This window comes from Carica papaya, chromosome 8, assembly GCF_054855325.1.
Source record: "Carica papaya isolate Zhongbai chromosome 8, ASM5485532v1, whole genome shotgun sequence".
Taxonomy (NCBI): domain Eukaryota; kingdom Viridiplantae; phylum Streptophyta; class Magnoliopsida; order Brassicales; family Caricaceae; genus Carica; species Carica papaya.
The window spans coordinates 6,507,326-6,522,270 of record NC_142316.1 but is presented as its reverse complement, the minus strand read 5'-3'; the positions used below and the strand labels follow the sequence as shown (position 1 = coordinate 6,522,270).

At 35.4% G+C, this 14,945-nt stretch overlaps 1 protein-coding gene and 1 long non-coding RNA gene across 3 annotated transcripts; both read right to left on the bottom strand.

Annotated features, from left to right (window-relative positions):
• Positions 1-2,170: 2,170 nt before the first annotated feature.
• Positions 2,171-5,579, bottom strand: MYB1 (myb domain protein 1). The gene is made up of 2 exons (XM_022041711.2): positions 5,124-5,579; positions 2,171-3,432 (listed from the first exon to the last, which is right to left on the bottom strand). Exons 1-2 carry the CDS (start codon positions 5,473-5,475, stop codon positions 2,561-2,563), a joined length of 1,224 nt encoding a protein of 407 aa, XP_021897403.1. The 5' UTR covers positions 5,476-5,579; the 3' UTR covers positions 2,171-2,560.
• Positions 5,580-7,693: 2,114 nt separating this feature from the next.
• LOC148240413 (uncharacterized) lies at positions 7,694-13,823 on the bottom strand. 2 transcript variants are annotated; one of them, XR_015814009.1, is made up of 2 exons: positions 11,380-13,823; positions 7,694-11,115 (listed from the first exon to the last, which is right to left on the bottom strand). It is a non-coding gene; the product is annotated as an uncharacterized LOC148240413 (long non-coding RNA). The 2 variants fall into 2 exon arrangements; XR_015814008.1 differs by having other exon boundaries at positions 7,694-11,050.
• Positions 13,824-14,945: the final 1,122 nt, after the last annotated feature.

Here is a 14,945-nt window from a genome sequence, read left to right as displayed (position 1 = left end):
ATGGTTGCCTGCTCACACCAGAAACCAACGAACCCAAATACAATTTTAAATTAGATTCAAGTCATGTTCACCAATTAATCATGTCTTCAATTTTTATCTGCCTTTACTTTTCCTTCTGTTACAATTTATAATCAGTTATGAAAAAATCAATTAGTGACCTGATGATCCAAGATCCAGTGAATGAGCTATAACAGTCTTAGTGTAGCAAAATTTTTTATCAAATAATTTCTAACGTGCACGAAATGCGTAACAATCTAGACACTGTCTTGAAAATAGACATGTTTGAAAAGATGCAAACTACCTGGTACCTGGAAAGAAAGACCCTATAGAACTTTGTTGTTTCAGGTGGAAGATAAAAAAAAAAAAGCTTCCTTTTTGAGGAACCAAGTCATCAATATGATACTACTCTAAGAGAGTTACAATTCTAACCTCATTTCAAAACCTACAGGTCAGGTAGATAGTTTCTATGAGGTGTAAGCCTCCCAAGGGGTAATGAAGGCATGCAAAGTTTTTCTCAGCCTGAGAGATTGTCTTCAAATTCAAAGGCAGAAGCGATGAGACTAAAATGACATGGAACAGAATTTAGACCCTTAGCCCCGGTCCAAGAGAAGTCAAAAGGGCTAATATCTCATTTCGGCCAAGTCTACTACCTTAAAACCATGGAAGCCTTTCCTTAACCATGCCTACCGAAGAATTAAAGGACTTTGTAACCTCCTAATCACCCTCATAACCATATGCAAAGAGATTAAGAACCCATCAACAATTTCCACCAAACAGCTTCAAGATTAAAGCTTCATTGAGAATCCCAGTATATAAAGGTAAAAAATCCAAAATTATCAAGCAATGTTGTCATTCATCTGATTCTAGACCAAACCACAAGGACAGAAGAGACAAGAAACTCAGTTCAAAACTTTGAAAGGAAAAGGAAAGCTATACATGGTTATTTAGAAAAGAAAATACATTGTTCTCATCTAAATAGGAAGAAGTATACTGCATATTAAAAAAACATACTCAGACTACATATCAAAAGGTTTGTATGTCTCTCCCTCTACGACTCTCTTATGCATTATGATTGATCAATCAATCTGTTATCCCTCAATGAACGAATCTAACGTCAATGTTACTTCCCTACTAGGAATAGACAAGAATTTGAGCCTAAATACAATATCAGCGTGTGAGAACATGATTTAACCATTTAATTAAGTATATTACCTAGTTCATCTAGAATAAGAAAAGAAAAATCAAAGGTATTATAAAAGGAAAAATACTCCTCAACTAAGTCAAGTTTGCCGTCAATAGCATTCAAGGTTTTTGTTTTCTCTTACTAATAAAAAAAACCGGCAAAATTTCGTCCTCAATGTTTTGTTTTCTCGTAGTAATAGAAGGAAAATTACGACCACTTTCTATGATCATCCTCAACTTTCGCTCTAATTCTAAATTGTCTTAGATGACCCCACCAAAGCAAATCTATGGAGATCTGCAAATTCCATCTTGACAAGTTATGGACTATTTAATCCTCTGACATACAAAGCAAGGGAAAAATCCTTTTCTTATTTACCATAATGGGAAGACAAATAATTGACTACTTACCATTCTTTTCTATATACAATGCAGTAGACTAGATAAATCCTTTTGTGCGGGTAAGTCAAAGGGATGTCTTCATCAACAAATAATTATCGTTAACATGTTTCTAGCATAGAATTCAAAAATCAGCATATATTCAACTAAAAAAAGCTTTAGCTATAACAGAGTACGATTGTTCAATCTCAGCCTAACGAAAGTCAACTTGCAAAACTGACCATAGCTTAACTGAATTGTGGGAAGAGTACCGTCCAACACAATACCTGGCTGCCTGCTATATATGCAGGAAGTTGACGGTGCTTGGGGGAAACTAAGTGCACTTGCAACCTGACGGGCAACCTCAAACACACTACCTTATTCTTCATATGTACTCTTAAGAGGCTAGCTTCCCTCTGTACTTTGAAGCCCCAAAAGCTAAAGGAAAATTTTCATACTGTGGGAGTCAAAATCGATATTTTCTCCATCACCTGCAAAATTCCTGTTTTGCTTGTGGCATGTTATCTTGCCTGGCTATACATCTCTCTCTTTCACTCACAAACATAAGTATACAAATAGTAATTGCAATACCATAATGCTGAAACAATTACGATTTGGCAATAACTGGTCATATTTGTCAATTGAAGAGAAAATCATCCCAGCATATCAGTTACTAGAACAATGGAAAGAACCACTCCTCACTTAACCAATAACTCATATTGACTACCTTGATTTTCTGTACATAATCAATTTTTAACATGGTAAGTCCAGCAACACATCTAAGGCACTCATGGAACAACTGAATGATTATTGAAAAGCTTCTTCTTTGCTTCCTGTTGATTCTTGGTTATTCTTCCTTTTCTCCTCGGCTTTTCAGTATCATAAACAAGTTGATAATTGGGAATTAATGTCAAAACAGCAAAACTTCTCCATTCTAGTGAAACCTGGTGTTACAACCATTCACCTAGAAAGGCCTAACCTTAAGCTACAGTTGCCAGCAAATCTATGTGGAGAACGCATTGTCTATCGTTCCAGTTAGATTGTTCTTCCCCTGGTCTGCATGAAAAAGGCCATTCACTTTGTTCTCTTTCAAATGGCGTAAATGCACTTGAGAATCATGTGGCATTGTATTACCAGTAGCATCATCCACCACCCCAGTAGTACAGCTATTCAATCCACTTTTTAGCCAAGCATGCTTACTTATATCTGTGGCTATTGCAGCCAATTCATTTGGAAAGGATGGGGAATCCAAGTAGTCCACGAACTCTGGCCCTAACAAAGAATCTTGACGGTACATACCACTTTGGGCCACACAGCACCCATGGCTACAGTGCTGAGGCACCAGTTGGTCCCCATAAGCTCCTTCAAGCAATTTGCAAATCCCAACAGCTGGGTTTGATGATTGAACTATAGGTCCTCGCATCGGAACTGGTCTTGGATCTGGTGATGCAGCTTCTGAGCCTTCAATAGAATTATATACATTAAAAGCACTGACACGTGCTACTGGATGGAAAAGTGTAGTAGGTTCTTTCACCTCCTGCAATGATGGACCATCCGTTAATTCCTGGTTTTCGTATTCCTCATCGAAAACTTCCGCTGAACTTGCATCTTTTCCTTCCAGAGATCTTAATGAACTGATATCACCACAAGATAGGGTTTCTTCAGATGACGCTTTGTTTTTGTCTAAGCTAGCATCTTCCAACATATTTCCAGAATTTGTCTTCATCATGTCAAGATCCATGCAACGACGCCTTAGGGTGGAATTCCAGTGATTTTTAATAGCATTATCAGTTCTCCCTGGTAGAAGCCTTGCAATTGCAGCCCATTTGTTTCCATGGATTGCATGTGCTGCAACTATAATATGATCCTCTTCATCTGCAATAAAATTGTTTCAACTGTCTCATTTATCATAAAGCAGTAAAAAAAATCTGAGATGCTGAGAGGTACTGAAAAATCTACTTGGCAATTATGTGAAGATTACACGCATTAGCATGAAAGTGCTGCTACCTAGCTTTTGAGCATGACTTCTCCACATTTCCAACCTCAAATGACAAGACAATGAAATCTAAATCAATCAAAATAACATAATTAACAAATTATATCTCACAAACCTGTGCGGCACCATGCATCGGAGGCAGGCATGGTAAATAAGTTCCTAGTATTTCCTGTCTTTTTAGAAAAGCATAAGGCTGATAATTAGAAGCTATGCGTTATAAACTACTTAAGAAGTAACTTATGCCTTAAGAAGTAACTTAAGAAGTACTTTGAGAGGCTGAGAGGATACAGAAAAATCTCCTTTCCAATTATGCGAAAATTATAGCACATTAGTATGGAAAGTGCTACTACCTTGCCTTTTAAGCATGACGCCTCCGCATTTCCAACACTCAGATGACAAGACAATGAAATCTAAATCAATAAGAAAAAAATAATGAGCTATATCTCACGATACCTGTGGCGGCACCATGCATCGGAGGCATGATAAATAAGTTCCTAGCATTTCCTGTCTTTTCAGGAAAGCATAAGGCTGATAGTTAGAAGCTATGCGTTATAAACCACTTAAGAAGTAACTTATGCCTAGTGTTTTCGTCCAAGTAGGATAGGTATAAGCTATACGTTACAAACTACCTACGTAAGTCCACTATCTATGACACTAAATACCAAGCAAACCAGCTACGAAGTGTAGTTTAATCTATGATTAGTCGCACGAAATCGCAAAACTATAAAATCTCTGTTTCAACTCTAAGCTCATGACACTAACATTTCAGTTGACGCAGCCAAGTTGTTTGTTTTTGGACTTGATGGCTATCTGCAACAGATCCAGGCAGTCATGCCTACCCTTCCAAAACCTAGTACACTGCTATTTATCGTAAAAATACCTTATTTACATGTTTGGACATAAACAATTCAATCAAATACATTCCATTTTATTCAATCCTCGTTCCTTTATTATTCAATTAGTAATTCATTCTGGAAGTGCTAAGGAAGGAAGTTGAATTTAACCAACCGGCATAATTTCCTCAAGAAACTTCATAAACAATCACATGTTTCCACTTTCCCCCAGAATCTCATGGTTATCTAATTAAATGCAGCTCTAAAATCCAATCATAACATTCTCATATCGATACTATAGTAAAATGAATAAATAATGAAGAATTCCTACAAAGAAAATTGTTACAGAAGAACCTTGCATTTTTTCCTCCTTTTCTGATGTTTCCTTTCTCTTCCTTCACCAATTTTGCCACATAGATACGAAAATGACAAAATTTGAATATCCTTACAAGAATCAGACAAGAGAATTTTTAATCTACATGTCAAATATGAAACTTCAATCGTTTTTATCTCAATCGCGTTTATGGTTTATGGTTTATGCTAAGCAAGCACAAAAGTCACCCCGCATACACATACAGACGAAAAATAATCTTCTCATACATGCAGAGTTGAGAGCGTTAATTGAAAATTTTCAAATTTTGAAAAGAAAGAAGCACAAATCAGCAACTCAATGGACCTAAAACTGAAGATCAAAAGGAGAGAAATATCTAATCAAACGATCGGGATTAGTAAAATACCAGTAAAAGGCTTGCGCTTAACGGCCGGGTCGAGCTGATTACACCACCTGAGGCGGCAGGACTTCCCGGAGCGGCCAGAAATTCCGCGGGCGATCAAGCTCCAATTCCTCGGCCCGAACTTGCTGACGAGTCGGCCGAGGATCGCATCTTCCTCGGGAGACCATGGGCCCTTCACTCTGTCCTTGTCCAGTTTCCCGCCGTCCCCTTCTTCTCCCGCAACCGCCGTAGAATCGTCCCCACTCCCGCCAGCTCCGTCTCCACCCTCAGCGCATCCCTGTCCAACTTCGGCAGCCATTGTCTCCTCCGTTTCGGCTTCCACGCCAGTCATCTCCTCTTCTTCTCTGTCTTCCATGGTGGTGTACTTACTTACCAGACTTAACTGCAAGTATGTTTGACATGAAAAGACAACAGAATAGATTTATAGGGCAATTGTCTCGGGATCCCTTTTGATTTTCGGCCACTAATGGCCTATAAAAACCTGAATTATCATTTAATAATTTGAACTTTATAAAAAATGTTAGTTCTGAATTTTTTTTTTTTTAAAAAAATATAAATATATATATATATATATAATAGATTTGCTAACAAAATCGCAAATGAAAATAATCCGTAATGGGAGAAAAAATTATTAGATTAATTAGTAATTAAGAGTAAGGATTAAGGCCGCACAATAATAAAATATGGTAATCCGAATCCCAAATTGAATTTCTCCTATCGTGTAAAATATAGAGGATAAAATTTCTTCATAAATTTACAAAGCATCATTCAATTTTAATAATTGTGGTTGCCATCAGGAATCAAAACTAAATGAAAATTCAAAAGCTTTAATAATATTCATCATTTTATAATTCTTAGATTTATTTTGAAAATGTTTTTTTAATCATAATTTACAAATATCATCAAGTTCAAAAATTGTTTTTTTTTTTTTTTTTTTCTTCCTTCCTCCAAATGGTTATTACGACTGAAACTGTTTTATTTTAGTAATTTAGTGGAAAAATAATTGATTTAATCTTTTTACGTTGTTTTTATTTGATTCGAAAAAGTGATGTCATTATTATTATTATTTTGGTTACAAAATATAACAAAACAATTTAATGTAATTTTTGTAAGTGCATGGAAGAATGAAGAGAGTAATATTGTGGTAGCTACTCCTTGGAGAATTGATGAGAAAGTTCTACAATTTGAGGATCGATGTGTTGTTTTAAATGTTGGCTTTGACATTTCCAAGTTTATAGGAAAAAGAGTAGAATTACCGATGTATCTTCTGTTACAATTGGGCTTTGATATTTAGTTTAACTAATTCGAATTTTAAAAAAAAATATTAAATTTAAATGATTTAAGATAATCTAAAAAATTAAAGAAATGGTCAGTACATAAAATGAAAGTTTAAATATTTAAGGTAATTTTGAAATAATTAAAAAGAGTGGGAAAGAATTTAAAATTAAAGAAATAGTATATGGGCATAATGAAAATTTCAGAAAAGAAAAAAAAGATTTTTGGAAAGAGAGAAGAGAGAGTGTTGGGGAAAGAGAGAAGAACAGTTTGAGAGAGAGATGAAGAACAAGAAGAGAAAAGAAGAGAGTTTGAGAGAGAGAAAGCAGTCTTTAGAGAGAGAATACATAGATGAGAAAGAGAGAGTATTTTATAGTGAGAGAAAAAGAGAGATTATTTTAGAGAGATAAATAAATTGTAGAGAGAGAAAAAAGGGAAAAAAGAGAAAGATAGCAGAGAAGAAAGAGATAGAGATCGAGATAGATAAATGATAAATTTATTTGACATTCATTTCTAAAAGATTACATGATGATTTTGATTTACAATTTCTTATTTATAAATATAAAACAGTACATAAATCATTGTTTAAAATTATCACTCGTTGCCATGCACATGCACCAGAAGTTGTCATTCGAATGAGTCTTTTCATCCCCTAAGTTGCATTGCATGGAAGAAAAAGATGAATAGTCGGCTCAATGGAGAAACGGTTCTAAAGAGTCGTGTACCCATACTTTTAGTCATATATATGTATATATTATATAAATATATATTTCTAATATTTTTGGGATCTGATATCTTTTATTTAGAGTTATTAACTGACAATTTTTTTTTTATTTATCACCTCTAAAATCATATGATCATATCTTTTCTTATCGAGTTATATTTTACTCTTAGTCTCTCTATCTTCCTCACTCTCTCCATATCAATCGACTTACTTGATGAGTTTATTGCTATAATTTACTCATAACATGGTAACATTAATAATTAAATATGATAAATAAATTTATATATTATTAGTTATTTGTATTGATTATCAGTACTGAAAGGTTAGTTGATGTACTTATTGTATATATCATTAGTGCTAACTTTATTGGATAATTTGACCGAGATTTTTAATTTATAGTAGACTTATTAAATGTTTTACTTTTTGAAGGAAAGAACTTAGAAAATCTATTTTTTAAAAAAAATATATATATAATAGAATTTGATAGATAATGTTAATTATTTCATACTAGGTTAATAGCTTGTTACTTATGATCATGATAGTATTATACAAGAATCTTAAGAAAGACAAGAGATGACAAAAAGAATTCTAACATCTTCAATAAATGAGAGCTATAAGTTGTGATAACTATAATGAAAATAACAACAATTTCACTTAATAATCTACTCATTTCTTCTGGCAATCAGTATATTCAACATAAAGGAGCAATCTTTGAGAGAAAATGTAGTAAATATCTTGCGTGCGTGAGAGAACTGAAACCGTAGCAGAGCAGAAAATGAGAAAACCATTTTCAGGATTTCGAACGAGGCTGAAAGATTGTATTCGATGCAGGAGAAAAAGATCAATATATACCAGGGCCAAAGGGATGCACGTACACCCAGTGGCAGAGAAACATAACACACTGGTTTAATGAAATGCAACGTACTGGGTTTGGAAACCACAGACCAAGCCACACAGCCCACCGAAAGGGAGAAAGACAAATCCCAAACAAACAACATCCCCCCTCAAGATGGAGAATAGATGTTTTTTGCTCCCATCTTGACCATATGTTCCTTTAACAACCAACTAGATAAGGCCTTCGTGAATATATCTGCGACTTGGCTCCTACTATTGACATGCTTGGTCACTATGCTTATTTCTTGTATCTTTTCTCTAACAAGATGATAATCCAGCTCTATGTGCTTTGTCCTTTCATGAAAGACAGAATTAGCGGCTATGTGCATGACAGCTTTGTTATCACAAAATAGCTCTGCCCTTTCTTTATGTTTTATCTTCAGATCATTCAACAAATACATAATCCATCTAAGCTCACAGCAAACACTAGCCATGGCCCTGTACTCAGCTTCAACACCGTATGCTGCTTCTTGGATTTCCAAGAAATTAAAGAGTCTCCAAGCAGAACGCAGTATCCAATCACAGATCTTCTAGTATCGGGATAGCCAACCCAATCACTGTCAGAATAGGCCTTCAACTTTAAGCACCTGTGCTGGAGGAGAGTAATCCCTGGCCTGGTGTCCCTTTGAGGTATTTCAGAACTTTGTATGCTGCCTTGAGATGTTCATCTCTAGGGCTCTCCATAAATTGGCTTAATACCTAAATTGAGTAGGCTAAATCGGGTCTGGTTAATGTAAGAAACATGAGTCTACCTATCAATCTCATATAAACTTTAGGATCAGGAATTAGCTCCCCTTGATCCTTAGATAACTTTGTGTTTTGATCTAATGGCAAAGTGGAGAATTTTCCTCCAAGCATTCCAGCATCTTTGAGCAGATCCAGTGCATATTTTCTCTAACATAGATGTATTCCTCGCTTTGATCTGGCCACCTCTATCCCAAGAAAATATTTTAAACATCCTAAGTCTTTAATTTTAAATTCACCGTCTATTTTACTCTTAAGCTCATTAATAGCATATCTATCATTCCCAACAATAACAATATCATCGACATAAATGAGAAGAGCAGTGAAACTCTCATCGTTGCTTTTTATAGAGAGACTGTAATTAGCCTTGGATTGGAAAAATCCTTGTTTGAGTATAAAATCTCAAAACTTAGCATACCATTGTCTTGAAGCTTGTTTTAGACCATACAAACTCTTTAACAGCTTGCAAACTTTATCATCTTTCCCTTTTGAGTGTCCAGGGGGCAACTTTATGTACATTTCTTCTTCTAGATCTCTATGTAGAAATGTGTTGTTAACATCGAATTAGTGTAAATGCGAATTCTTCACAACTGCAAGGGCAATGAGGATTCTGACAGTGACCATTTTAGCCACCAGTGAAAAGGGTTCATGGTAGTCAAACCCTTCCTTCTGAGTATACCCCTTTGCCACCAATCTTGCTTTGTATCTATTCATGGACCCATATGCTTTATATTTGATTTTGTAAACCCACTTACAGCCAACAACTTTCTTTCTAAGGGGCAGATCCATAATCTCCCATGTTTTGTTTTCTTCCAAGGCTTTTAGCTCATGGATCATGGCATTTTTCCAATTGACTTCTTGACTGGCAGATTCATATGACTCAAGTTCCTTTTGGCCCGAGATATTCTGCAGGTATTTTCTGTGTCCCCCTTAATCTTGTGGTACCCAACGGTCATAGAGATAGGCACAGCAGCATTAGCTCTTGAATTGTTATTTTCATCTTCATGATCTGGACAATTATCCAGAATTTATTCACAGACATTATCCCTTATATGTTCTGGTCTCCTTTTAATCCTTGTAAACCTTCTTCTCGGTGTCTCACTGGTAGTGACCGAACCCCTTTCTTCAACACTGGCACTTGGTTCCTATTCTGCAAATTCATGTTCTATTTCAGTCCCTTCACTGCATTCCTCTACAGCAACTGTTCTGGTGTCTTGAGGCACATGTGCAGGTATCCATGGCACAACACCAGTAGGATTATCAAGAGTCAGCCACGATGAGTGTTGTCCCCCTGTTTTTTTTTTTCTCTACATGGAAAAACAGTTTCATAAAAAACCATATTTCTAGAAATAAATATCTTACCTGTCTCTTCATCAAGCAGCTGATACCCTTTCATTACAAATGGGTATCCAATAAAGATACACTTTCTGGCTCTAGCATCAAGCTTAAGTCTACCATTTGTCAATGTAGAAGCGAAAGCTAAATAGTCAAAAACCTTCAAATTTTCATACCTGGGTTTCTTTCTGTCAACAGTTCAAAAGGAGTCTTGTTTCCAATGGTAAGGAATGTTGTTAATTAAGTACACTGCAGTTAAAACAAAATCACTCAAATACATGTCATCAAGACCACTTTGAAATTTCAAAGCTCTAACAGTGTTCAATATCTATTGATGTTTACACTCCACTCTCCCCTTCTGTTGAGGGATTTCTACACAACTTCGTTGATGAATTATCCCGCTATAATCATAGAATCTTCCCATTTCGAATTCTCTTCCATTATCGCTTCTGATTATCTTCACTTCTCTGTCAAATTGTCTCTCAAGAAAAATACAGAAATGCTGTAAATTAAGGCTTGTTTCAGCCTTAGTTTTCATCATATATATCCAAGTACACCTGTTGTAATCATCTATAATTGTTAAAAAATACTTGTACCCATCATGAAAAATTTTACTGTATGGTTCCCAAACATCACAATGCATCAAATCAAAAATATCTTTGGCTCTACTAGTACTGTCACAAAAAGGCAACTTATGCATCTTTGCTAATGGACATATATTGCACAGTTTATAACATTATGACTTTCTTATATTTATATCAGCAATCCTCTTGGAAGGTGAGGGATGTCCAAGCTTATAGTGCCAAATGTCAAACTGTTCTTCTTCCTTATTGGGTCCTGAGCTTGCTGCCCCCACAAAAAATTGTTGACTTGAATCCTTCAAGCCTTCAAAATCCCTAAGCTGGTACAGCCCATCTCTAACATCCCCCACTCCAAGAGTCTTCCACGTCATAAGGTCCTGAATAATGCAGTGTTCTTGTGAAAAAATTAAACAGCACTTGGCATCTTATGCAAGCCTTCTTGCTGATATCAGATTAAAATTAAAGGAATGAGCACACAATACACTGGCCAGAACTAATCTATCATTCAACTTAATTGTTCCAATATGTGAGACCTCTACTTTCTCTCCATTTGGTAATACTATCTCAGATGCATTGCATGAAGTTATCCCAGTATACAATTGTGATGCATGAATTATATGATCTGAAGCCTCTGTATCTATTATCCAAGGAACATGTGTGTTCTCATCAACATTAACTGAACTTGCACTAAAACATAAATGCTTACCAGTGAAGCCTTCTAGTTCTGGATTCCGTGATGACTAACAAGTGGAACGAACCATGCTAACAGTGGGCCTGTTTTGCTACATCAGAGACATCAGCTGATCATATTGCTCCTTTATCAATAAGTGGTGCTCATCATTTCTGGTTTAATCCATTGGTTCGGTGGTGGACACCTGATTAACATGTGTCTGCTTGCCCTTTCCTTGTGGCTTCTGACTTTTAGGATAACCCTTTCAACTTATAACAAGTTTCAATAGTGTGTCCAAGTTTATTACAATGGGTATACAAGGGTATGTTTGGATTGGCCTTATAGCATCTCTCCAAGGAGTGCCCAGATGCCTTGCGGTGGGTGCAAAAATATTTCTCCCTATTAGGGTTGGTGGTTTCGGCCGATTTACCTGCATCCTTGATGCTAAAGGCCATGGCCCTGTTGGCCGAGAATTTTATGGATATCTGCCTCTGCTTCTCTTCCTGCTGGATTATAGAGAAGACCTTATTCATGCTAGAAAAAGGCCTCATCATCAGTATTTGGCCTATCATCCCTTTATAGGAGTCATCCAACCCCATAAGAAATTTTATCAGGTAATCCTTATCTTGATACTCCACAACAGTTTCCAGTGCACCACAAGTGCAATTAAGCATAGGCTCATAATTTACTGGCTGATCCATCAGATTCTTCAGCTTAGCAAAATAAACCCTAACTGGGTCTTGACTTTGCAGAAGGTTAACAATTGACTGTTTTATTTCAAATATTCAAGGTCCAACCACAGCTGGTGAGCTGTGTCGGCATAAAAGGTACTGACTTTGATCTCTGGTGAGAGAGTACTTTGTATCATTACAACGTATCCATTGTTCATGGACCGAGCCCACGTATAGTAGTTGTTCCCTTCAAGTGGTTGAGGAACTAAAATAGTACTAGAGTTCAGACCCTTTTGTATGTAATATGGGCTATCGGGGTCTAAGTTTGTTCTATTCAATAAGCAAGGGTTTTGGTTTACGCCAGTTTGACTCGAGTTTTCACTTTCCATTTCTAAATCCGTTACTCTGATACCATATAATGAAAATAACAATAATTTCACTTATTAATCTACTTATTTCTTCTGGCAAGTAGTACATTCAACATAAAGGAGCAATCTTTGAGACAAAAAGAAGTAGTAAATACCTTGTGTGCGTGAGAGAACTGAAACCTTTTTGTAGGGTTTTGAATGAGAAGAGGCTGAAAAATTGTATTCGGCGCTGGAGAAAAAGATCAATACATATCAGGGCCAAAGGGATGCACGTACACCCAGCAGTAGAGAACCAGAACACGCTGGTTTAATGAAACACAGACCACCGAGAGGAAGAAAGACAAATCCCAAACAAATAACAATAACTCTTATTATCACTAAAATAAGGTATTAACTAAAGAAAAATTAATTAATCGTGACTGAATGACTGTGATATTAACATTTCAAAAACGTATTTGAGGAACCTGTGGCTTAACAGCAGTCAAACTCGAGTGATAGCCCTACCAAATGAGATTATCAGCAACTCTCAAAATTGGATATTAGTAACTGATTAATTATAGTATTTTTATACCTTGTATTTGTTTTATTATTAAGTTGTGCAGATTTCTACTTTAAATTACAATGCAGAAAAAAATGTTGAGCCAGCTTTACAAGGATATATATACAGGTACAAAAGAGGCTACGATCCACCAAATTATTTCCTAGAGTAAAACGCATGGTTTGTGGAATATGTAATAACAAAGTGTAGGTTAATATGCATAAGGGAGTTCATGCTGGCATGATTTGGTCCATGTGTGGGGAGGACGATCCCCTTCCTCCCCCAATACAGACCCGAGTCCGTTTTCCTCCCTCTCTCCCCGAAAGCTCGCCTCTCTTTTCTTTTTTCCTTCCCCCAACTCCTCACTGTTTTCACCTTCTTATAGCGGAAAGAGAACTCGAAAATCTGCCTTCTTTCTTGATTCCATTGCTCCAGAAGCTTTCTTGTTGAACCCAGGTTATCTGTCTTCCACGAGCAGAACCCCATCACTGATACTCTGTCTTCACGCTTCGCCATTTTCTCTCTTTCCCATTCGGCGTAGACTGGCCATGCAGAAGACGCTTTCTTCCCTGTTTCTTTCTTTTCATTTCGATGTCATCATCCTCGAGCGATGAACCTCTACCCTCCTCTGCCGCAGCGGCCGTTTTCACCCTTCATTTCTCGTTGCAGGTGAATAAACACAAGAAAGGAAACCCAGCGTCCTCTCTGTCGGAGGATGAAGGGAAATGGGTTATATAGGGCTTCCCCAAAATGGTATCACTTGGGAAGCCAGATGGCTTTGGGCATTACTTCGCGAAAGGGCTGGACGAGCTGGGTTTTAATATGGAAATTCGGCCGCTCTTCGCAATTGATATGTTTTGAAGGAATTGGGCTTTTAAAATTTAAATTTGGATAAATATTAACTCGAAAGAAAAAAAACCTCGCACGTAATATTAAATAATTATACTTCATCCTTCAAAAAGTTGTATTTCTAGATCTTTATTGAAATAAGAATTTTTTTAGATGGCTGATAAACAAGAAATTTTTTTACTATTTCATAATATGAAACTTTTCAACCCCCAAAAAAATATCTATGGTCTTACCTTACCCAGATTTAGTAGTTGAATTTGAATTAATAATAATAATAATAATAATAATACTAATGACAATAATTATAACAACATTAGAATTTAGGAAAGATTAAATAGAATTCTAAATAGAATCCCTAAGAATAACTTGAAGAAGAAGTAATATAAATGGATTACAGTTATGTTCTCTACAGAAGACTTTATAAGTGTTTCAAAGAGTGAAGGCATTATATTCCTAATCAAAATTAATGATGCAAAAAAAAAAAAAGAGTTTTATGTTGAAGTCAAATTGTTGGAAGTCGTCCAAATTTAGGAGGAAAGAAAAATTTCAAATGGAAAAAAAAAAAAACACTATTAGCACAAGGAAAATACGATTTGATAAAAGTTAATTTTCAATTTAACACGTGATTGTAATTCAAATTAATAATTATAATATTCAAATTAATCAATCATATTAATAACGAACAATTATTAATTACTCAAAAATAATGAAAGACCATATATTTAACAAGGAAAATATAACCATGTAAGATTTAGGCTTCCTATTAAGCACGTAAAATATATTCAATATACTAGATTAATTGAATTTTTTTTTTTTTTGGGTATATACTATTATAGTCAACATCCTAATACAACAAGACAAATTTAAAATTCCCCACTTAATCAATAAAAACTTGGAACAAATTTAAAATTATTTTTAAGTTTGATATGATACCAATATTTCTTTAATTTTCTTTTAAAATAGTATTTGCTTCCTCCTTTTTTTGTTAAAAAAAGCTCTATGATTATATCATTAGGCTAGTTAATGATATATCATTAATTGGATAATCTGAGTAGTTTAATGTTTATATGGGTCTAAAGTACAATTTTATTTTTGTAATTGGTAATGGAACCATTTCCTCATAATTTTAGGATAATTAATATAGAAGTTATCTTTAATATAAGATTGTAAAATATG

Coding starts and splice junctions, on each gene's coding strand:
- MYB1 (XM_022041711.2), bottom strand. CDS start 5,475: ATGGAAGACAGAGAAGAAGAGGAGATGACTGGCGTGGAAGCCGAAACG. Junction 3,433..5,123: donor TAAGCGCAAGCCTTTTACTG/GTATTTTACTAA, acceptor ATTTTATTGCAG/ATGAAGAGGATCATATTATA.